Source organism: Ambystoma mexicanum, chromosome 7p, assembly GCF_040938575.1.
Source record: "Ambystoma mexicanum isolate Mex_15411 chromosome 7p, UKY_AmexF1_1, whole genome shotgun sequence".
Classification (NCBI taxonomy): domain Eukaryota; kingdom Metazoa; phylum Chordata; class Amphibia; order Caudata; family Ambystomatidae; genus Ambystoma; species Ambystoma mexicanum.
The window spans coordinates 171,912,216-171,938,016 of record NC_090939.1 but is presented as its reverse complement, the minus strand read 5'-3'; the positions used below and the strand labels follow the sequence as shown (position 1 = coordinate 171,938,016).

The window sequence follows — 25,801 nt, the reverse complement described above, 5'->3', positions numbered from 1 at the left end:
TATTATCAAGCAGCAGACAAATCACAATCCTAATATACTACACAACACCCAATCAATTCTGGACAAGTTAAGGTCAAAATGAAGTGTGAGCAAAATGGCACTGCAGCAATTTAAAAAGGGAGGGAAAGACAAGGTTATTCAAAATCAAGCAGCACCAACAAGTAAGTAGGCAGGGCAATCTAGAAAAGGCTTGCTACAATGAGGATTCAAATCAATAGCCCTGAGCCAATGTTAATTGTTCCGAGTCTTTGCAGAGGATCCCACAGTTCAGAGTAGTTTGAGGTTAAGTCTTTGCCAAGATTTCAAAACGAAGTTGGTCAGAAGAAATGTTACTTAAAAGAGTAGAGAAGGAAAAGCCTGTGGATTGGCAAAAGATTAAAAACTCTTTCACCGCGGTCAGACAAAACGAACACCCGGGTTTGAGCAGTACTTGAGAAGAAGAAGAATGCTGTAGCTGAATCATAAATTCCTAGCAGATCCTGCAGGCTCATGGTTCCTGAAGGGACTGTCACACTGACACGAAGGAGGAAGACTGGAGGGTCCTGCACTGCCCAGGGAAGAAATCAGAAGCAGAGCAAAGCAACGAATAAAAGGTGCGCCCCTTAAAACCCAAACAGGGTCCGCTACTCCTGGTTATCCGGTTCACTGCAGCAGTGCACAGCAAATTCGACCAGGGGAGGGAGGCCTTGTTTGGTGTTTGGCGAACTGGTTGGTCCCCCCAGCTCAAGGGAAGAAGATTCCTTGCAGATCTTCTCTGTCGTCGAAGATTAGGAGATTCGGAGCCGCAGCAGGGCTTCACCGGGAGGTTCAGTAGTTGCAGCAGTCCCCTTTAGCAGTTCTCTTCTTTCAGCTTCTCTTCGGTTCTCTCGATCCAGTGGCGACTCTGCCTTCCAAGTCCCAGAGACTTGCTTTTTATGCAGTTTTCCTCCTTTCACACAGCCTGGCTGTCAATCACACAGCAGGGCGGCTATCCTGGCAGGACAGTTACCTAGCCAATCAAATAAGAGTGCGACTTGGGTGTCCAAGGAGACCCTGGTCATGGGGCCTAAAACCTGTCCCTCACATCCTGTCTACCTAGACTCTCAGGCGCCTAAGGAGGGCTTCTGTGCAGAAGCCCACCAAGGGACGGCGAAAAAAGGAACCACACCTGGTTTGGCGCGCAGAGTAAAACACGATAAAGTAGGTTACAAAAAGAAATGAGGAGTAAACCCAGCCAGAACCAAATAAAAGTAAATGGGGTCCAGCAGATTAAAGATCGAGGCTACTAACATAGCCTAAAACTGTACCAAGGCTATTTGTATACACTGCAGTAGGGAAAATATGGTAGATACCACTGCCACCAGCCAAATCTTAAAGAAAGGGGAATGAAACAATGTTCCATGAGAGCCAGACAAAAAGGGATAACTATTAACCCTTTCCAGTACTGCAAACTGGGTCTGTGAATTTAAAAAGACTAATAAAGTCAATGGCAACTTTACATGTTCTGGGAGACAGTAGTCAGCCCAGAAAATGGTTTTTAAAGTGGGAAGTCTGAAAAAGACAACTTTGTGTCACTGCACTAAAGGTGCTGTGTGACACACAGTAAAAGGATGATGCCTATGGAGTAGGTGAGGCTCCACAGTCTATGGACACAAAAATGTAAAACACACAGCAAAACACATGTGCCAGGTGAAAAAAAGAAATCTTAGAAATCCAGCAAAGCTGCTGAGGCACTGAGTAGGTAAGGGAAATTAGCCATTCTGGAGAATTCTCCCTAACAGGAGGTATTACCTTCAAACAGAAAATTGGAGACGTGAACTCCAGTGAAATTATCTCTAGATATAATTCCTTTAAGTTCCCAATAAAACCCTATGAGATTTCAAAATGCGGACTAACAACAACTCATAATGAGGTGGAAATTCCAAAGTAACCAATAGTGGCAATTGTGATTCTGTTTGGAGAAATTAGAAATTCTAATACCTTCAAACATTTACTTAAAATGCTGTTACCAAGTAATAACCTAGGGAGCAAGGCACCCCCTAGTGTAGAACTCATTTACAGTATTCTTCGATTCATTTGTTAGTTTATTAGAAACACAATAGCCCACCACAGCGGCAGTTCATGGTCAGAAGTAATTGCAGTGATCCTGTTATTAAGGGAGTCATCCTCTAGTGGTCATTATGTTACCGCCATTTTTTGGGGAAAAAACGGCATTATTGCCACTTTTATCGCACTGCCGAGTACCAAGTATGACTTTGAAGTTGAGGATTTGCTTTCAGCGGGAAGGTGGCGGTAAATCCTTCACTTTAAAGCCAAATATCATTGGATTTACTGTGCAGCATTCCCATTCATGGTAAATCTGCCAAAAAAAACATGGAGTCAAATAGGGACTTACACCACCCTACCCCCACTAGTAATCTTGTGGTAATGCCATGGGACAGAGTGGAGGTAACAGTGGATGATTTTAGTAGTAAATCAGCTGATTAACTGCTGATTTACCGCCAACCTTGTAATGAGGCTAAGTGTCTAGCTACGCACTTGAAACGTTGATTCAGCTCATTCATGCTCATGTATTGTCAACACACATGGCATTGTTTGTGGATAGGCTTTTCCTAAAAGACTACACATTTATACTTTACTGTCTATATAAGGATATCGCATAGGGATGATTACATTCATGCATACAGTAATATTGTACTGTACTAGATATGAAAGAGTCAAGTGCAGGCCTGCTCTTACCGCCTCTGTATTTGAACTGGCCAATACTCACGGAGCCTCTTTTGGATGGCTGTAAGATTGACTATGGTCTATACTGCAGGTGAATTCTGCTTGCATAGCCCCTTGATAAGAGTTCAAAAAAGGGGAAGGTAAAGGACAAGAGCATTACCATCTGCACATTGAATGCATCGTAATGCTATTCAGTTTGCTCAATGTGTACATGTTACTATAGTGTCCCTAAGACCTAAGAGAATAATATACATTATAACAGAGGAGATGAGGCTTTCAAAATTGCACAGTAAATATCTTGCTCATACCGTCATGCTTTCCAAATTACTTTACATTATATATTCATTTGACTTTGAAGTGCACATGATTTATATTTCAGCAATGGAGCATGTGACATCTGAAGCACTTGCTTTGCAGAGAACATTTTCACCTTGCATTCACAAAGGCTTCAACTCCACATGCATCCGTGTGTCATGGAATCACAGGCTATTCTACACATGTAATTGTCTTCTCCATTCTTTCAGAGAATGATGTGTACACCCTAAGGTGTATGCAAGAAGATGATTAACTGAACTTCCCTTTATTCTGTTATTGGGAAAGTGAAACAAATATAACACTACCATTTTGAATGGGTTTACGAGCTATATCTTGTCATGTTCTGTTGTAAGGGTTGTTCCTGCTGTCATGTTCATGCTTAATTTGGCTGGCTAGTGTCTCCTTGGTCTTGTACTAAGGACAGTAGGGGACCTGCCAGGGTTCATGTTTAGCAAAAATGCCAATTTATTTTAATGCACCATTTTGGCAACATTCATTTTATATATGTCACAGCTTTGCCTATGCATGCTTGAATGAATATGTGCTCTTGGTCCCGCGCGAGTACTCACATTCAGGTTTATAGAAGTAAGCTGACACAGGTGTAACATATGAACCTTTGGGTTAAACATCTGGACTGGACAAAAGAGATGAGGCTGCATTTCAAAGGTTTGATATATCACAAGCAAGTATTTTGCTGCGGGTCATTAAAATCTCCAGTTCCGAAGATGGGGAACCCTTTGAAGGATGGGGACTGCAAGAAAGTAAAGCCATATCTGCCAACTACCAAAAATGCAGCCTAAGCCAAGGTCGATATATTGTGATGAATAGAAAAGAAAAAAGAACGAGGAAGAGTTATTGGGTGTGAAATTTGGCAGAACAGAATTGGACAATGTATAAGAAGTTCTCTAACATGTTATCTACAAGGTCCCAACTAGAGAACAATAATATTGGAACAGTATTCTCAGAGCACGCTTTATTAGGCAACTTCAGGCCGATCCTTTATCCAAGCTAAGCAGGAAATACATGAATACTGCATAAATATGGCTGCTCGAAAGTACCGCAGCAGAACATGTATGAAACCAACAGAAGTCTACAAACGCACTCCAATCACAAGATGGCTAATACATTATTACATTATTAGCTTATTAACCTTCCCTTTCATAGGCATGGCCTTGGGGCTAAACATGTTTCCTCCTGAATTGTTTACAGAATTCTACCACTTATGGCTCCCTTTGTTTCCCAAAAACCTCTAGGGTTTTTTCAAACATAACAAATTCCATAAACAGTAGCGTACCAGTTCCGCCATGCCACACTTTAAGGAGGCACAACAGTGCAGCCTCCTTCTTAGAGTGATCAGCTTGATCGATACAGACCAAACATCGATTATAAATGACTACTCCTGGAATTCAATTGATGGATTTCAACGTGTCTTTCATATAGGCCTTGCAACTATTGATCAAATCTTTAATCTTTTTTTGCATGGTTCACAAATAGTCGCAGGGAAAATACCCCACCAATCTTTTCATAGGTGTTCAACCTTGCCTCTGGGCCAAATTGAATCCATGAAAAAGGTGCAATGCTGTTAGATATTATAAAGGCCCTCCACTCACCAAAAATCCAAATTTGCACTGCGTAAAGTGTGAAGCCTCAGGAAAGATTTTAACCTATACATCTAGAAGTCAAGATCACATCTTAACCCAGACATTGCACAATTTGTATGTAAATGGGGTGTAAGACACAATAGCAAGCAAAGCACCAGATGCACCCAGGATCCGTGACCTCAAACTCTTACTGACCTATGTTGTTGATTTAATCCTCAATGAAAAACCAGAGAAGAACCCCATCAGCAGCTCAGTGCAGCCGTCTCCTGTTGCACCGCCACTATCATAGCCCTGAGCGAATTCAAGTCAAAGATGATGTGCTGGGTGACTAAAGAAGAGAAACACAGCTAAAAGATGTGTGTATACAGTAGGTTGCACCGAACTGGGAACAGTATGTGAATTCACATAGCGGGGAACAACTGTCCCAGAAATCAGGTCCTCAGGGAGACACATTGTCAAAATGGAAGTCAAAGCAAAAACAGCTGCTCCAGTCACTAACGAGTGAGGACGTGTTTTCTGTGGTCTTCTGCTGACGCTGCTGTACCTTTAAGGCTTTTTCCCAGCATCACCTTTAAAAACTTGCTTTGCGCGCGGAGCGCGCGCGGAGTTCGGGCAGAGTTCCAGTCTGCTCCAGTCACTAACGAGTGAGGACGTGTTTTCTGTGGTCTTCTGCTGACGCTGCTGTACCTTTAAGGCTTTTTCCCAGCATCACCTTTAAAAACTTGCCTTGCGCGCGGAGCGCGCGCGGAGTTCGGGCAGAGTTCCAGTCTGCTCCAGTCACTAACGAGTGAGGACGTGTTTTCTGTGGTCTTCTGCTGACGCTGCTGTACCTTTAAGGCTTTTTCCCAGCATCACCTTTAAAAACTTGCCTTGCGCGCGGAGCGCGCGCGGAGTTCGGGCAGAGTTCCAGTCTGCTCCAGTCCGCGCCAGGACAAGGGACAAGGCTCCAGACTCCAGACGGTCTAAGAGCCCCAAGGTAACTTTTACAACTAACCTGTCCCCGAAGTCTATCAACTACCAACTACCACCCACCCTCCTCCTTATACCTTTTCCTTACCGGTTTCCCATTCCTGTTCTCTCAACCTCCTTCTTTCTTCTCCTTTCCTACTTCCTACCCACCAATCACTTCCTTCCGTGCCTTCTCTTCCCTCCTCCCTTCCCTCTCTCCTCCCTCTCTCCTCCCTCTCTCCTTCACCTACCCTCACTGTGCCCCTTTCCCCTCCCCCCCCACCTCCCCCTTCCCCACTTCCCCCTACCATGGAGGAAGATTCAGATCAGCGCAGACTCAGAAGCAAAGTGCGTAAGAACTTATATGCACCATCGGCCGCCTCGGCCCCAACTTCTTCACACCATTCGAGGCCCCTGGCGGCGACCGCTACGCTGCCGTCTCCCGCCTCGACTCCTCGAGAATATCTTCTTCTCCCTTCGTCGAGCCAAACTCATGGAACTACCATAACTTCTGGGACACAGCCGCCGGCACCCATGGAGCCCGTGCGGCCGGGCGCCCCCCCTGGGCCTGAGTCCCGGATCGTCCATACGCACCTTACAGTGCATAAAGGTGGACCAGCTAACGCCACAGCGACGGCCAGCTGCCTGATTCCAGCTCCTGACGCGACCCGCCCTCTTACCGCTTCGGCGAGTGACCCGTTCTGTGCAGGGACCGGAGGGTCCCTGTCAGTGGGTCTGAGGGCGCTCGCGCCAGCTGATTCATCCGGCATAGCCCGGCCGGACTCTGCTGTATCAGCCGACACGGCTGAGCTGAACAACATGGCGGCACCATCAGACTTTTCATTCAACTTGTCTCCGGCCCACATGCCGTTACCTGTCTCTGATATTTGCTCCGAGTCTCAGCCATGCACGTCCAATATAACCATCGAGGCGATGATCCATATAACCACGGACGACCCCAGGACCTCATCGGATAAGGCTGGACTCGAGACTCCAAAAAAGCAATTAGTCTCCGCTCAGGCCCCAGTGGCGCTCCGCACGGCGCCGGACCTGACCTCAGTCAATTTCACACAAGCATCCGACATTGAGCTTAGCACTCTGCAAGACAATATATCCACAGCGGAGATTCCTCTTCTCAAACCTCTTTCAGATCCACAATCTCAGTCTCAAAACAAATCCAAAGACACATTAATGAACCCTCCCTTGGAATCAATAACTGACACAGATTCAGACGAGGATTCCATCTCTTCGAACATTGCTTCGCATAAAAAACTGTGCGCTCAAACAAGACCACTTCACAAAAACCAAGCCAGCACAAGAATGAAACCAGTGCCAGCGACACAAGTGCTCAATAAATTGGTGGCATCAACAAAAAAAAAAAAAAAAAACACCAAGCCCTATCGTCTGTATCAGCAAAATCCACCAAGCATCTACTAAGTGAGGCCCGACCTCAGTCTCGGAAAAAGAGAGGTGATCCTAAACTTTCTTTACCCACACCTCTCTTGTCATCTGCTTTGCTGAACTTCTTCAAGATCCAAGGAAAAAGAAAACTATCCACCGACTCTGAGCTGTCTGACGCGGAAATTCTAGAAGCGCTTGACGAAGCCGCGCCTGCCCTAAAAACCAGAAAAATTGTAGCTATTGAATGCCCCCAGTCACCAATTTGCCCTACAGTTCTGAGCCAAACCTTAATTCCCAAAGACAACCTACAAGACCTCCCGACACCAGTCACGTTGAACCCCGAGCGGATCCTTTCTGCTCCACTCATCACTGCTTCAGATATTCAAGCCGAGAAGCCCCTCTCTAGAAACCCGGAACCCAGTTCACTTCCTCACTCAATACTCAAAGACTGCCCGGCAAACCAGGGTCTCCCGGGCATTCTAGATTTATTACAGCCCAAGCCTGTCTCTTCATACAAAGTAAAGTCCACGCAATCGTGGACGAAATCCCACCTACCCATTCTTCCCCCCCTGGCATCGCTGGCAGATCCCCCACCCAGCATTATCATACAAGATGACAGCGACCAACACCAGAGCCCTGTCACAGAGAGACATTCAAGTGATGTAGAACTCGAAGGAAGACCAGTAAGGCGCAGGCATTCCCTGGCGAACCCTGCATCCTTAGGACCCAGAGATTTCCCAAGAAATAAAAGACCACTCTTGGACCCTGCCTCTACACCTCAAAAAGACACATCGGGCAATAGAAAAGACTTAACGACAATCATGTCGGCAATAACCATCGCAATGGCCCCTTTCTGCAAACTCTATGAATCATTAGGAGATGCATCAAGAGACAATACGGCCATCTTGGCCTCCATTCTGTCTAAACTCACCTTTCTCGAAGGCTACATCACTGCTATCGACTTGAAACATGACATATTTCACACCTCAAAAGACCCAACACCGTTGGCCCCGCAGCAATCACACTCACCTGCAACAAGGGCGACGATCCTTCCTCAAAAGATTGGTGCTGACAGCTCTACACAGACGCCCTACACTAATTCCTTCATTGACCTCGCTCCAATATTTTCGAGCAAACCAAAGCCCACGTCAGTGGCTCTAACGCCCACTTCCAGTTCTCACTCTACCTCCGCTCAAAACCAGGACCGGTCCCAACGGAGACTCCAAGGCAAAAAGACATTAAAACTAGAGCCAAGCGATCGTCACTCCTCCCCGCCGATCCATCCCTGCAACCTCCCGTCAGAAGGCGGCTTAACAAACTCCAGCCATCCTATCTCAATGGACACTTTGAATCTGGCCAGGCCACGGCCTCAAACCATAACAGCCCGGGTTCAGTCTCCGAAAACCTCTGAAGAATTTTTCGACTCAAGCCTTTTATCTCCAACCCCAGCCCAAGAAGTGGACGATTTGCCTATGGCACCCTCACCTACTCAAGACGCTGGACAAACCCCTCGCCGGTTGCCCACTCTACAGGCGCTCCCTGACGCCCTATCCACCTCAACATGGGAGCCGGCCGGGAAGAACCTCGAGATTCACCACCTGCCCACGCCTACTGCAACCACTTCGACCAAACTGAACACTAACCATGTTCAAAACAGTGTGGTAGATAAAACAAGGCCGTCAAAGCTATCCAAGACCCCCAAACCAACGGAACTGAATTTGGCCAATGTTAAGACGACTAGTACCATAACCCTGTTCAAAATTGAGCAGATCTCAAGCAAAGATAAACACATAATTCTCAACAGAAGAACTGTGCTAAAAATATCATCGTCAATACCCGCCTTAAAACATTTGAAATCGGACCACTTTCAGCGGGTCGAACCATACCACAGAGACAATAAGGCCAAGGCGCACCTTTACATCTATAGCTCGGCAACACAAGATATCTGTAAACAAGCTGGCGAAGACCTAAAGGCAATGGGGCTCCGCCTCTCAGAAATAAAAACCTACACCGACAAACCAACCCCTTTTGGGGCACACTCAAAGAAGAAAACTACCAACGACCAGAGCCCATCTAGACGCCTCCATGAGCGCAGAGACAAGCTAAGGTCTCACTTCAACACCTCATCAAGAAAAAAGTCAACCTTTGACCAGACCCATGAACATCGGGCAGACCCTTCCCGGGACCACTCCTCTCAATACAGAACCTCATCGAAAGTGGCCTGGGCAGATGTATCACCTCAAAGGTCCCTTTGTCACAGCGAACACAGGCAAGCCACACCTACCCGTTGCTTGTCTCAGTACCAGCAAGATAGGCAACGCACGGGTAGACCAGCATATGCCCGGAGACACTGTTCACCTCAAAGTGACAGTCGTGCCAACAGGTCTCAACACCGACACTCAACTTCTGCCTTATCACCAGCGAAACCCACTACAAGGCCAACAGGACCATGGCATTGGATCAAAGAAGTCCTAGCTCCAAACAAGGCAAAATAGCAATTACCAGAGGAAGCCGACGCCCCCCTACATTCAAAACTTTTAACGCTGGCCTCTTGGAACACAAGGGGACATGCTCACTTAACGACTCAAAACTGCATTGACTTACAACAGTTCGATATCCTTTGCCTCCAGGAAACATGGCTGCTAGAAAAACCCGTGTTGGATGGCTACGAAATTGTGACATCACCTGCGGTAAAGGGTCTTCTGGGTCGTCCCTCAGGGGGTCTCTTAATAGCGGTGAGATCGGACCAAAATTTAAAAATTCTCAAAACTACTGCTAACTCCTACGGGGTTCTGGCGGTCCTGTTGGCAACAGCCCGTCGGACTCCTCCAAACCATCTTCTAAATCAAGCCCGTCGCACCCCCTTGCGTTGATCACCACCTACTGGAACCCACAGAGAACTTCCACATCTCTCTTTTGCCAAACTATGGAGGAAACAATCGATGACATTTGTATCGAATGGGAGACGCCATGGATCATCATTTGTGGTGACCTCAACGCAAAATGCGACCAGCCGAAAGAGATCCCTTTGAAGGACACGGAACCCACGCAAGCCGAACGAAGAGGCGAAGTATGGATGTCACTCATGTCCTCTAGGAACCTATATAATGTCGCCAAAATCAGAGAAAGCCAGCCTCTTTTACCAACATGGAAAAGAGGCCAATGGTCGGCCACTTTGGATTACATTTTTGCCTCTCCAGCCCTGTGCATAGAAGTCCAAGACTTCCAAGTGCTGGAAACCATGTCAAGCGACCATAACCTTTTGTCCCTCTCTTGGGCCTCAACAGCGCTCTCGAACGGCAACTATCTTCCCGAGGTGGAGCTCAATCCACAACAAACGCGCCTGCGTCTGTCTGCCGCAAATATATGGGCAATCACCTCTCAGTACACGACAAATCAAAACGCTGAGTCACCCTTGGAACCTCTTGGTAGACCAAATTACCTCCCACTCCTCCTATCCTATAAATATCCTTCGACGTTGGGTCCAAAAGTCCAAAAGATCCATACTCACCACTTCGACAAACAAATAGCACTCAAAAAAACAGCATTGAGAAAGCTAAAAAGACAAGTTAAAGCTGTCAAAACCGTCGAAGCATGGAACAAGTGGGCCAACGAATTTCGAATGTATAAGGCATGGTTAAGAGCTAGACGGGCAGGCATCTACCAGCGGGACGCTGAACTTATGCTCCGAGTCCTCACAACTAAAAAGACAGCAGATTTTTGGTCTTTAATAAACCATACGCAAGCGACAACCTCCTCAAACATGATTAATGCTGTTCCGGAGCAAGCCTGGGTTACTTTCTTTACCGACCTTTTCGCGAGTCCATCGGCAGCAAAAACTCAGTGTATCACCATGTCAGACTCCCCATGGGTGGATCTTTCAGCCGTATCAGACATATCTCTCGCAATCAAAAGGCTTAAATCGTCCAGAGCGCCAGGTCCGGATGGGCTGTCTAACATAGACTTAAAAAAACATCACCATGAATGGTCCATCTTCATTTCTAATTTGTTCAGCCACTGCAGACAAACGAGAAAGATCCCACTCTCGTGGTGCACATCCATCATTATTCCCATTTACAAACAGGGATCCAGAGACGCCCCGGGTAATTATCGCCCGATAGCCTTGCTGGACATCATGGGCAAGATCTTTGCTTCTCTCCTCCTAGGCCACTTTCAACAATGGGTCAAAACAGCCCCCTGCAGTGACCCTCTTCAAACGGGCTTTAAAAAGCACGGGAGCACTACACTGAATATATTTATACTATCCCTGCTGAAAGCGAAAACGAAAGAAACTTCTCAGCCTGTCTACGCTGCCTTTATCGACCTTTCACAGGCTTTTGACAAAGTCGACAGAAGGAAATTATGGGGCAAGTTAAAAAACTGGAATTGCCCAGAATCGGTCCTAAACCCACTAATGGCCTTGCATACCAACACCACTCTCAAGGTCAGGCTGAACAGACAAGGCACTCTCTCTAGGGAAATTAGTGCAAACAGAGGGGTCAAGCAAGGCTGCCCACTGGCCCCAGCCCTTTTTGTCGCATTTCTTGGTGACTATAAAGACTCCGAGCGGCTTGTCCGCTCCTTTCCGCCAAAGCTTGGAAACACGGTCCTGTCTCGACTCCTCTACGCTGATGACATGATTTTGTTTGACCAGACGCCAATCGGCTTGCAACGGCAGCTCGATAACCTTGCAGCCTATATGTCAGCCAACAACCTACTAATAAATCAGGCCAAAACCAAAATCATGATTTTTTCAAAAGCCACTCGCCTTCACAAAAAACCTACATCGTGGACAGTAAATAACATCAGAATTGAGGTGGTTTCCCACTTCAAATACTTGGGGGTGGTCATCGATGGTTCAAGCAAGGAACAGAAAATGCAAGCTCACCTCTGGACAAAAACTAAGCTTCTGACTTCTCAACTCAAAGCAATCGACAGAAAATTTGGCAAATACTCACTTTCCCCGGCCATCACCTTCTATAAAGGGAAAATAGTGCCAGCATTAACGTACGGCATGGACGCAATGTTTATGATTCCACACCAACTATGGCGAAGGCTAGAGGGATACATCTGGAAATCACTTTTGGGTTTACCAAACGCAATTCCCATTGAAGCAGTCAGAAGAGAGCTGGGGCTGCTCTCGTTAAGCGCGACTGTCAGTGTGGCCTCGCTTGCCCTGTTTAGAAAGACCTTAATAAAAAATGATCTTCCAATTTGCAACTTCATCAGCCAAGAGCTGTCCTCCAGGTCCTCCAAAGCCGCCCTGCTTTGGGTGCGTCGGCAAGAACACACACTGGAGGAAGTGTCATGCTCCAAACTTGACCTAATTTCAAACCCCCAAAGGGTAAACTAAAAATTAAAGAACCAAGACTGGATCTCCACCATAGAAAAAGCGGTAGCAGCAAAATGCTTAAGACACCTTCCGCCAACATTCAACAAGTTGAAGTCGCCCCTAAGATACTGTGCAAAATTCCCAGATAAAAAACTTCGAGGAATATTTTTGCGAGCACGTCTCAACCTGCTTCACACAAGAGAAATCTTGGGGATTAGATCTTTAACTCCCATAACTACCTGCAGGTTATGTAACGATCCTGACTCCACGGAGTCAATACGCCATCTTTTGCTGAACTGCCCCTCGCTGAAACGAGAACGGCTGGCTTATCTTTCTCCACTATGGCACGACTCAACTTTGATTGAAGAAAACACATGGTGGTGCCGTTTGATTTCTGGTGAAAAACCCCGCTGGGCAACGGCTACGGCAAAAATAATTCAGGAGGCTTTTCTCAAAATTGCGAACCAAAGCACGAATTCCTTACCGGAGGTGCTTGGTGGATACCAACACGATCACACAGATGCACGACATGAGGTCTCAACTGGCGAATCAGACTTCGGCTGAACATCCACTTTTATTCTGTAAAAAATGTCCTCCTTGACCTGACTTCACCTCAACTTTCTAACGCCTCGTCTGATCGCCGCCTTTTGCACCTGTGTGGGTCTTCGAAACTTATTGCAAACTAAGAATGATACCTCTTGTAAAAATCATGTTTTTCTAGTTGATTATATACAAGTAATAAAAAATTTTAAAAAAAAAAAAAACAGCTTACACAGCAATTTCACATTTCTCAAGCACTTGAGAAACTGCAGCAAGGAATTACAGACGTATACAAGGTAAAGGTGGAAGGTTTTCTCACCCATGGTAGTGGTATTTGCGCAATTGAAACACATGCAGAAAGGCTCTTCTATGCTAAGAGAGTCATTAGGAAGAGACTTCGCCACCTACCCAACTCTTCCCAAAAGCAAGTCTCAACATTGGATGTAGACTCAACATCGGCTATGACCCAATGGCAACTCATATCACAAAGGTGCATTCTTATTCTCAGTGGAAAGAAAAGCTAGCAAAAGCAGTGAGATGGAAGATCTGTCATAGGCCGAAGGAAAACTGATGTTTTTAGAAGCAAGCTGGCCGTATGGATTCCTGGACCTGAAAAGCACATCTGGCATGCTGAGCCTTCTCAAGGGCTCGCTCCTAAAAAATGATTTCCCTAAAAGGACAGTCTGACGGAAATACGAGAGAACCAAATTTGTGGAATCGGACAAAAGATTGGACAATTGTAGATCATTCCATAGTCGACCACCTTGTATGAATCTCCTGGAACACATTTATTCCTGACTTCCTCTCCAAAGGCTGAACACGGAGTATGATGTCATCAATGTGCAGTGATTTCCAGACTCATCTCTAAGATGTACTGCAAATCCTTCTACACTGTAGAGCATATAGAACGGCCAAGATAAGACTGATCAAACCACAAAGATGGAGATTCAAAATCACAGAGGAAGGAGAGGCCATTTGGTACAAAGGAAGCTGCCAAATTCTTACAATCTGTCCTGAAAATAAGAGCAATACAAGAATAGGACAGCACCAAAGAAACAGACTCACGATGCAGCCCTTCCTCTAACATGATGAAAAAAACTCTGTCTTTTCTCTAAGCTCAAAATGTAGACATTCCCTGTATCTACCTGACTGCCCAACATAAATACAGCATTTATTTTGCTTTGTATATTTAACTAACACATGATATTTATTGTTCCCATAGTCTTCTCCCTTCCTTGGCTTCCACTTCCCCTTCCCCACTTCCTGTCTTTATATTTATGTGACATGTTTTTCATTTTGATTCTGTTTTACTCTTAGCACTTTGCTCTTACGAACATGCAGCATGTCTGTACATGAAAACATTCAGCATTTCTTTTAACTTAAGGAAAGAGACAATCAGTCATTTGTTTCACAGTGACACTTGTTTTCTGTGTTGGCACAGAAATTCAATGATTGAGTTTACAGTGACACACATATTGTTTACACTAAAGTAACAGAAACTATGTGACTCCATTCAGGACATGATACACACTGAGTTTTTCTAAAATCAGCAGAAATACGCCATAGCTTGAATTTACTGGGGTTATGTGCTTATTAAATGCGGGAAATCAAACAAAATCATAGTGACTCAGTTCAGAGTCACACGTGTTCTTTCTGAGGGAGCAGAAAATCAAAGTGACTGAATTTTAGTGACACACTTCGTTTTCTGATTTATTAGAATATTAGTGTTTGGGTTCAAACTAACACACATTGGGCCTCATTACGAGCATGGCAGGCAGGGCTGCCGCCATGCTCGCTACCACCCCCGCCTCCCACGATTGGGAAATAACCAGCCCAATACGAGATGAGTGGCCCGGTAGTTGCCCATTTGCAGGAAGCTGCAATGCCGGGCTCCCGATCCCCATTCTGCCCCATAGGGCAGAGTCAGGCTGAGGAGCATGGATGTACCGGCACCGTTAATAAAGGTGCCGGCGGCATTACGAGTTATGCTCGCGGGTGCCACACAGACCTGGTGGGCTGTCAGGAACCCTTGAGCAGATCTCGTAATGCAGCGGCCCGGTATCAACGGTGCCAGTGCCTTACTGGCACCGTTCATACCGCGGCCGCCAGCTGTATAATGAGGCCCAAATCTTCCCCTTAGGTGGTGTTTTTATGAGGGAATGGAAAAACATGAGCAAGCAGAAAATCTGTTACTGGGTTCAAATTGCAACTTGTGGGTGTCGCCACCAAGGGAGTTTAAAATCCTTTCAGCATTATAAATACCTGTAGCATTGCATCTAGAATAGCAAAAACAACACCAAACTTAGTGTTCAATGAATCTCTTAAGTGTCTTGCTGGTATTATTTTAGGGTTGAAATGATTGTACTACAGCAGTGACGCACGACACAAGCCCCAGGTGCCGAATTTGGCCCTTCAGGACATTATGTATGCCCCTCTAAGTCACCCGTCTTTAATTGTGAAGTGTTGTCAGGCATAAACTCAGTTTTTGTCTTTGCGTCTATATATCTGTGGTTTTACTACTATTTAAAACATGACACAGATGGTGGTTATGCCATTACAAGATAATATATCACAGGTTACAGTCAAAAATAGAGCTCTAGATATAAATTATACATCAAAACCCATGTTTTTTCTTTACTCAAATTCGCACACCAACGCCCCTGTCAGCCTCTCATCCCCATGGATATTCCGGCCCACTGTGGGAGACTTGTGCGGTACATTCGTCCCTCCAGAGAAAACAGTTGTGCACCCCTGAAGAATTTTGAGACAACGTGTACATTGTTCAATTTCAGATAAATTTGTCAACATAAAACCATTCCATCTGAAGCTACATATGGTGCCTGTTGGATGTTGTGCAAAAATGGACAGGACTCATTTCTTTCTTTCCCTCACACGGTAGAAGTGAAATCACCCTTCTATGCCAGGTTGTAAGATGAGAGACTTTGGGCAGAGGGTAACGATGATTTTACCAACACCTCACAGAATCTCCCAAAAGGGTCAATTTGTGAGGGATTTTTTTCCAAATTAATTAATTGGTTATTTAAAGCGTCTTTTCTCAGATTTGTTTGAAGACGATTACTGTTTTATCTACTGCTGGGATAGTTTCAAGATGACCTAACATGATTTTTTTTTTATCTTTACAGAGTCTAAACCTTTGTCAAGTCCCCTGTGTGTGTGATGTGTCCCAGACAAGATGCATGTTGATTACACTGCGCTCATCTTGTGCCAGGATGGATAAACAAATGTTGATTCATAGAGTTTCTTTCAAAATGAAAAAGAATTTTATTTGTTTTCAAAACCTTTCACCAGATAATTCTCTCTTTAGCATTGTCTCCCAAATACTAAAACAGCAATATAAAAATTACTTTGCAATGGATCTGTGTCTGTTTCTTGCTGTTTCGCCTTTGGTGTTAGTTATTGAATAATTGCATGCAGTGTCCAATTTATTAGCAATCTGAGTACATAAAACATTCTGCTTGCAGCTGTTCTTGGTTGGCTCCAATCTATTTTTAGATACCTGATAAATGACTTTTGATCATGAGATTTACAACTGAGTATGCAGCTTATTAAAACTTAAGTCAAATTTAAAAAGTAACAATGTCTTCAGTTATTGTCTAGATTATATATTTCTTTAAAAAGTAATAGTTCATATTTAATCTTCAGATACTAAAATATATTTTGATTGTGAGAATCAATTTTCGATGCAAGACATTTGAAATTAGGACAATGTTATCAGAGGGATGAGACTGAGGATTGTTATACTCCCCTCACTTTCCCAATATGGCACACCAAGGTACACAACTGCACCAAAAAGCCAATGATAGCATACTTCTATATGGAGATAGTAGAGAGAAGACAATGTGCAGATGCCTTCAGGGGAGTGGTGGTACTTTTGTTCATAGAGTAAGGAACAGACATCAATATTAACTGAGCGTTGCAGTTCTGAAATATAGCTGCAATTCTGAATTCAGGAACCATTTATTCATCTCAGTATATCGTTAGCTGGTGGGAAAATTTTGTAGTGCTCGTCGTTCTGCCATTTCCATGTGCCCATGCCTTGGTTCACGCGTCCTCACTTCTCGCACTCGGAACATCCAAATAATCGTTTATTGCCTTGTTAGGGAGATTTCCCACAAGACTTGAACCCTGGGCTTCTTCCATCATCTACTACCAGAAAAAGATTGTATATGATTAGGGTTCTGTCTTCTATTCCTAATCAATGGTGATGAATATTTTGCAATCTGTTTTTTTTCCCCCTCTTGCTTTTAGCCCAGGAAGGTTTTTTGCTGTTTTCACTTTGTTAGTTGTCTGTTAGGTTAATATTGTACCAAGAACAGGGAAAAGAGGCACATGCCCACCAGATCCCTCTGATCCACTAACAATCACTGCCTCAGGATAGCAAGGTTCAAGCTTCGCCTGCTACTATAAATGCAACAATGAAAATAAATAAAAGATAACCAGGGATCTTCTTGCTGGCGTTGAATCAATGATCAATCTGTTATTATATTTGTGTGAGCTAATCATGTCCCAACTGTAAGTCAATGCAAGCACATTTGGGGTGTTGTACTGCGTTTTTCTACTGTCTAGTATTTTTGGGATTTGCAGGTTATGCTCTTTTTTTATTCCATGTGTCGCACATGTGCTAGCTTGTCTTCACCATGAAGCATCCATTATTTGATGTCAATTTCCTTTGTTACTGGCTTCTCTGCACAGCCCATTCTGCTCAGTTTCTGCCACGGTATAACCCATAAGCAGATGACTTAGTTATTCCAAATGCTAATTCTTTGGGGAAATTCTCAGATCCCTTTTCTGCAAAGTGCATCATCAAGAAGAACAGCAGCTCTAATTACTTCAGGTTCTGTGACAAGGAAACAGAGTAATGATGCTTTGGTTGGTGCCTACTTCATCTGGAAACACGTGATTTGATTGTATTAGAAAGTGTATGTCAAGGGTCTGTCAAGAGAAAACACAGGGCAAGCAAAATAAATGTGCACAAGATGACACCGGAAGCAAATACACAATCAAACAGCATGCACCCAGGGACCAACATACATTCACACTGACACCCAAGTTGTGGAAGTAGAAGATGTTACAAATATATAAAAGGGGATGTGGGCGAAGCACTTGAATGCTCCCTATTTTTACAAGGCATGTTTAGTGCTAGGTTCGCATATAGGACAAGCAATGGCAGTGTCTGTGGACAGACTCCTTTGATGGTATTTTATAAGGCAACTTTAAGAAAATACCAACAAGGATGAGCATCACCACCTGGGATTCCAGCAATGCCTACAAACACAGATGATCAAACAGGGACCCTGGACGAAAAGCCTACATCAGCAAAGGGAGGATAACGTAACAGATAAGACTAGGGACAAGGCACACATCAGTATAGTGCTTACAAGGCAGAGAGGAAATCAAAGACATTCACACAGATGCAAGACAGCACGCCGCACTGTACAATCAACATGGAACAAAGGAAGAAGGTGGAAATCCAAAAACAGACTTGAAGAGGGAGTGAAGAAACAGGAGCGTGAAGAACACAAGGGCAAGCCCAAAACCATCACCCACACAGGAAATGAAAGTAAATAATAGTAAAAGGGAACACTACTAAGAAATCTCATAAAAAAGGGGTGTCTCAGGGTAGACGGAAGAATACAGCAAGATCAAGTAACAAAAGAACACACATAATCTGTGCTGTTTAAGGAAAGCACTGAAAATTGCTGACTCAAAAACAAAGAAACACTAGAAAGGGAACCCAGGGATCAGGTAATACGAATAAGCAAACACACAATCGAAATTCAAGGACTGGGAATAAAGAACCAAGAACAAGCAAACCGGCCCCAAACAGGAAAACTGCAACTACGGCCACATCCAGGCTGAAGTAAACAAAAGCTGTGAAGCTAATGATAAGGTGAGATCAATGCTAGCACATCCAGCCACAGTTGTTTCTTATCCTCCACACAACCCTGGCTGCCAAAAACACCAACATTCATTTGGATGACAAGTCAAGAAGCAAATGTGGTCTTAGAGATCTCAGATCACCAAAGTGATTTTTCACAGGGTTCTGAAAGGAAGTCCAGTAGGGAATGTACCCAAGAGAATACCCCAAGTGCTGTGAACTAAAGGAATGAATCGTGACAGTATATGGGAAGGCATTGTAACTCAAACAAAAAGAAGTTCTCCGATCAAACTTTCAAGCACTGACTGCCAAATGGCAGCAGTGCTTAGTATGCCTTCCAGTGGGGAACAAGATCAAAATGGAAGTCCCTGGGCGGAGTCCATTTCCACCATCCAATCCTGAACTAGCTAACATCTGGGTGATGGAAATAGAGCCAGAGGTTGAAAGAGTACATTTTTTTCCAAAAAGATTATGTTGTAATGTTAGCACCTTCATTGTTTTGCCGGGGACTAGTGGCACTCCACCCAAGAAGTCAACATCCATGTCCCACAAGACCAAAGACACCACACTTTCATCAACTGCAAGCAACAGAAAATTCATTTGAATTGAGCAATTGGTTCGATCCTTTGATTCCTTTGACACTGGGGGCCTTGGTTGGCAGTTTTCTTAAATAATCCTGTCTCCTACAGAGTGGCACACAAAGGTTGGCACAGTAGTGGTTATAAGGTAGATATTAGCACACATTGGGCCTCATCATGAGTCCGGCGGTAAAACCGCCTGGTTACCGCCGGGCTCGTATTACCATTCCGCCTCCGTGACTCCTGGAAATACCAGGGCATTACGACCCTGGTGTCCCGGGAATTCCGGAGGCGGAATTCGGTTAATCCCCATTCCCATTGAGTCCCATAGGACTCAATGGGAATGGGGAAGTGGAAACACCGGCACCATTCCATGATGGTCCTGGTGTTTCCACGTCCGCCTGCAGGCGGGTGGTGTTAAACCCACCAGGTTAGACCTGGCGGGAACATCACCTCCCGCCTGCAGGAGTCGGGATCGGGCGGTCCGGAATTAACAGTGGCAGCGGCTTTACCGCCACTGTTATTTCCGGACCGCCCGACCTGTAATGAGGCCCAGTGTCTCTGTGCTTCACACCAATGATTGAACTCTTCACCTTACAGTGCTCTCCCTGAGTAAAGTCTATTAATAAAAGTTGGGACTGAAACATGTCACAGTAGCACAGTTTGTCTGACTCAATCAGGGGCTTCACAGGACTTCTTGTGACAAGGAGCATTGTATAAAGATGGATGGTGTCCTCTTGTTATAATGCACATTTAATTTGTCAGATAAGTCTAAGATAATTAATCTGGCACATGGCGTAGATGGCATCATTTATACACTATGAAAGATTTGTATACCTACGTTGAATATTAAGAACAGAGGAGGGGCGTGGCCAAATGGGACAGCAGAAGGATGTCTCCATGAGTGCCACTGGCAGAACAGGGGATTAAATGAACGTCTAACCGGTCCATGGGGGCGCTGCATGCTGAAATTCCATAAATGGCACCAATGGAACAGATCACTTGACACAAAAGGACCAGGGAAAGGGTCTCAGACCTGAGTGTACCCTTATATTTTCACACAATAGAAGACTCAGGTTAATCAATTCTGCAGGGATGTTTTAATAAAATGTTTAATTTTTATTTTTTAGTTCGCCCTTGAGTGAGGTACTTAGAATTTCTTTAAAAACTGCTTCATAGATGAAAAAATTTATTTTATTAGGTTTCTCTATCCACAGGGTATTAAAAAAAAGTACAGATAGACGTGTTTCTATTGTGTACTTGTGTTCATTTGTCTTAAAAAATAATAATGTCCAGTTGTTTCAGTTTTAATTAAGGATTCAAATCTCCCATATTTCTCTTCTGTTCGGGTCTTTCAGAATCCAGTTTGGACATTTTTAGTGATTCCCATCTTTTTTGTGGGGAGTCATAAATCAGGGAGTCTGGCGAGTTTTAAACTAATTATCTACTCGTCTAAGACTCTTCCTGATATTTGAAGCCGCAAAAAGCCTACCGGTTTCAGTGGCAAGGAGGCCACATTCATCAGGGCTGGGCAGACGTTTAAAAGTTGACGTATCAACATCTAGATGGCTAATTGGATAGTACCAGGGGATCCCACCTGTAAATGAGAGGGAAAAGGGAAAAAGAGGGAGGGGGACAAAAAAATGGCACCATTATGATCTTTTATCAATATCACAATAGTATATTTCAACGGTGCTATCATGTAGTCAACTGAAACTAGGTCTTACCTAGTTAAAGGGGTCCCCACGAGTATCCGTGTGGTTGGGGAGGATGGATATTGTACTTCCCAAAGGGGCATGAAGTACTTGTCATGCTCTGGAATCTGGAAAAAAGGGTGTATTTTAGCTTTTATCAGAAGGGACGAACAGAGTAACATAATTAATTACAAGTGGTTAAAAATATTAGTGCTCAACTGAAAGGGTCATATTGAAGTGACCCCCGACAAATTTCATACAAAGGGCTCCAAATTTGATGTGCCGAACCTAAGGAAGGGGTTTGGGGTTTGGGTGTCTATGCTAGGAACATGCCATTCAATATAATGTAATGTATAAATGCTCCTTCATCATTTTGTGCCAAAAGATCCCCTGGGAGGAAATTTCCCATGGAGTAGGGAGGCAAAAAAGGGAGGAAAGACAAAGAGAGAGGGAGTTCTTCTCATAAGCCTGCTACCACCCGGAAAATGTAAACAACGGAAAGTGCAAGGCTGGTGCATTTGCGCCTATTCCGTTTTTTCTTTTTCTAATGAATCTCGCTACTCAGGCTTACCTTCTCCGCTTACTTCGTTCCAATCGGGGTTCCAAAAGGGGTCGGCTCACCGTGGATGATGCCGGTCCGTATGCAGTTGGTTGTGGCTGTCTGTGAGTCCAGCCGCGCTTGAATGATGTATTTACTATGCTATGATCTGGCTTAACAAACAGAACCCTTTCCTTACTTTTTCTGAGACACATAGCAAGACATCTGTGCATTTTTTAGACTTGAACCTGGAGATAAGAAACAACCAAATAAACACCAAGGTATATAACAAATCCACAGATAGAAATTCTCTTTTGAAATATACGAGCTACCATCCATCCTGCTTGAGAAATAACTTACCCTTTGGACAATTTTGTTAGGTACCGCAGGAACTGCTCAACTCTGCAAGCATATGAACAACAATCAGGCCAACTCTATTGCAAATTACAGGACCGTGGTTATCCTAAACGCACGATAAAGAGAGCTAGAAAAAGAGCAAAAAACATTCTGCGAGACACCACCTTGGAAAAACATACGAGAGAAAAAGAACAGGAAGAGAAAATTACTGCGATCTTCAGCTTCTCGCCATTAACCAACAACATTAAAAAAGAAGTGATCAAACTGTGGACACTCCTGAATGTGGGTGAGTCAAATCTTGAGAAACCCAGATTTGCAATTAAGCGAGGGAAGAACCTCCGAGTCTCTCTCATTCACACCTATAAAGAACCAAGGGAACCCATTGTTAACACTCTATGGAATCAGGCAAAACTGATGGGACATGCGCCATGTGGTTCCTGTAGTGCATGCACAGGAACTACCAGAACTACATCTATTAACATTGGTTGGCACTACCCATGGCTGCAGAAAAATGTCACAAACTGTAACAGTAAGAACGATATTTATCTAATCACCTGCCCCTGCAACAAGCGATACGTGGGTATGACCACCCGGTCTATCAAAATCAGACTGGCTGAACGCCGGTCGTGTATCCGCACAAAGAAATTAACTGCTCCCATGGTCGCCCACTTTGTTCAAAACCAGCATGGAGTGATGGATTTTTAATGGACAGTTATTGAAAAAGTTAATGTCCCTAAACGAGGGGGAAACATTCATGATTTACTCTTCAAAAGAGAACAATTATGGATTTTTCGTCTACAAACAGACAAGTCCGGCTTGAATGAACCAACCAGCTGGCAGACTCTGGCTACTTTATGATAAAAACCATCTCGGCTGTATCTGGCCATGTTCATGATTGTCTGAAATGTATGCTTTATGAACTATGTGATATCACTGCATGTATTTGGGTTTATGCTATCTATAACTATTTGTCTTGCTCGCACCCAGCACTCTCCAGCTTCTTCAGTTATGAAATGAGTCCTGATGCCTCCTAGATGTCAGGACCCGTACAGATATGAGCCAATTGGCACCACTTATAGCTGTAAATATGCTTTGTAACAAAGGCACATTAGGATTCAACACACATAATCCACCAACATATAGGAGGATTTCGTGCACCCCCTGGTCTGACATTTCGGTTCCCTTTGTGTTTTCTGACAATGGCAGTAACACTTTATGTAGGAACAATGTCGACTTACTAAATTCATTATTGTCCCGGGGTAACATATGCAGATATAACAAATATACCGAATCTGGCTGCCGCGCACAACGTTAGTAACGAGCGGACCGTTCCAGCTGTATTTTGCCTATCTAGGCGCGCATGGACACCCATACAAGATGGCGGGGACTAGGAACTAGTCCCTCCTTTATGTCTCTGGCCTTTTTCAGGCTTGGCGGACGCATAGTAAATACATCATTCAAGCGCGGCTGGACTCACAGACAGCCACAACCAACTGCATACGGACCGGCATCATCCACGGTGAGCCGACCCCCGTTGGAACCCCGATTTGAACGAAGTAAGCAGAGAAGGTAAGCCTGAGTAGCGAGATTCATTAGAAAAAGAAAAAAAAGAATATGCGCGAACGCACCAGCCCTGCACTTTCCGTTGTTTACAGTTTCCGGGTGGTAGCAGGCTTATGAGAAGAACTCCCTCTCTCTTTGTCTTTCCTACGTTTTTTGCCTCCTTACCCCGTTGGAAATTTCATCCCAGGGGATCTTTTGGCACAAAATGATGAAGGAGCATTTATACATTACATTATATTGAATGGCATGTTCCTAGCATAGACACCCAACCCCCAAACCCCTTCATTAGGTTTGGCACATCAAATATCGAGCCCTTTGTACGAAATTTGTCGGGGGTCACTTCAATATGACCCTTTCAGTTGAGCACTAATATTTTTAACCACTTGTAATTAATTATGTTACTCTGTTCGTCCCTTCTGGCTAAAAGCTAAAATACACCCTTTTTTCCAGATTCCAGAGCATGACAAGTACTTCATGCCCCTTTGGGAAGTACAATATCCATTCTCCCCAACCACACGGATACTCGTGGGGACCCCTTTAACTAGGTAAGACCTAGTTTCAGTTGACTACATGATAGCACTGTTGAAATATACTATTGTGATATTGATAAAAGATCATAATGGTGCCATTTATTTGTCCCTGTTAGGGAGAATTCTCTGTTTAGGCTGAATTTCCTAACCTAGTGAGCCCCCCAGCAGCTTTGCTGGATTTCTGGAGTTTGTTTTTTTCCATCCTGCCAAGAGTGAGTCTCTTTTTCTCCCACTCTTGGACATGAATCTGTGTAATTCCTTTGAATGTCAAAGGGTTCTATGGGCTATGGGGTCTTTTATTCCATAGGGTCTCATATGTTTTGCTATGTGTGTTACACCGCACCCTCCGTGCCGTAGCACCGGGGCGTCCTAGCGGACCTCCCTCATAGACTCCATACCCGGGGACTCACTACTGTCTCCCCGGGCATGTAAAGTCACCATTGGCTTTACTAGACCTAAATTTACTAACAGAACTAGTACAAACCATCCTATTGTGGACGTACTAGTAGGGGTAATTCGATTACTCCTGGGTCTGTTATTCGAGGGGGCACTGTCCCGTCCCCCCTCATCGAGTTTTGGCTGGTGGCAGTGGAAACTACTTGTTATATTCGACCCCGAATGTAACCCTATGGGATTCGTCCCATTGTTGGAGATTGATACTTTTTCCCGTTAATCTCTAACATACCACCGGTCTACTTATCTTAAATAAGTCTATCGGATGGTATCTTCTGCCAGAACTCGGCTTTTTAAAATGGCATCTGCGTTCGTCTCTGTGACTCCTAAACCAAAGGTTGAGCCCTTTGTTCCACTTTTGGCAGGCTTCTGTACAGAGACCCTCCAAAGTGGTGCCATTCTGTCTGGGTTACCACAGGGGTGTGGGAGGGGGTTTAGGCACCCTGGACCGAGTTGCCTTGCCAACTCCGATCACACTCTGGTGTGATTGGCCCAAGTGGTGAGCCTCCCCGCTCACCACTTAGCATCTTATGAGTGACAGCTAGGCTGAATGAATGGGGGTTTTCTGCATAAAAGCAGGGCTTTTGGGACTGGATCTTCAGAAGTCGCCACAGGACCTACGAATCCGACGAGGGTAAAGCTGAGCCGACCTGCAACGACGACACCTCCGGTGGAGCCCTGCTGAACCGACTCACCACTTCCCGACGACAGAGGAGATCTCCCTGCATGAGAGTCTCTTCCCCTGACTGGTGGGAACAACCAGTCCCCTTTGCTTTTTCTTCGCCTCAGGACGCAGTGGTCTTATTGCCCGTGCAGAGCACCTCGGCAACCGGATAGCCACTACCCCTGTACCGCGACCAAAAGGTGGTGCCTTGTGATGGAGCACTCCGCGGCTGGTCTCTTCCCTGGTGGTGCAACAATCTTCAACTTTCCTTCGACGACGAGATCATCTCTTCTCTTGGCAAAGACCGGACGTGCATCCACCACCAGGAACAACTGCCCCCGCCGGAGCTGTCTCTCCACAATCAAGGTACTGTGTCCGCCTGGCTTCTCTTGTTGCCGGATAGAGTGAGGTGTCTTAATCCTCGCCTCTCCATAGGGTCGCCTCCAAGCTTTCTCTAGTGTGTTGTTCTGAACTGGTCCAATCTGCCGATAACAATTTGCTACAAAGACTCGAACGCATTTCCACTAAGATACTTTTTGGGACACATCGCCTTGCCTCTCTCCGAGTGGGCCTGGCCTCTGAACTTTATGATCTACAGTGGTTCTTGTCTTCTTGCCTTGCATTTGTCCGTAAAGTATTGGTACCGTGTTGATTTCATAACCTGCCTTCTTTTTCTCTCCCG

At 44.8% G+C, this 25,801-nt stretch overlaps 1 protein-coding gene across 1 annotated transcript in view; it reads left to right on the top strand.

The window, feature by feature from the left end:
• The window catches only part of LOC138525920 (putative gastrointestinal growth factor xP4), a 57,511-nt gene extending 54,237 nt beyond the window's left edge, over positions 1-3,274 (top strand). The window contains exon 4 of the mRNA XM_069636208.1: positions 3,231-3,274. Coding sequence (XP_069492309.1) covers positions 3,231-3,274 — 44 coding nt within the window. The remainder of the gene's footprint in view (positions 1-3,230) is intronic.
• The last annotated feature ends 22,527 nt before the right edge of the window (positions 3,275-25,801 follow it).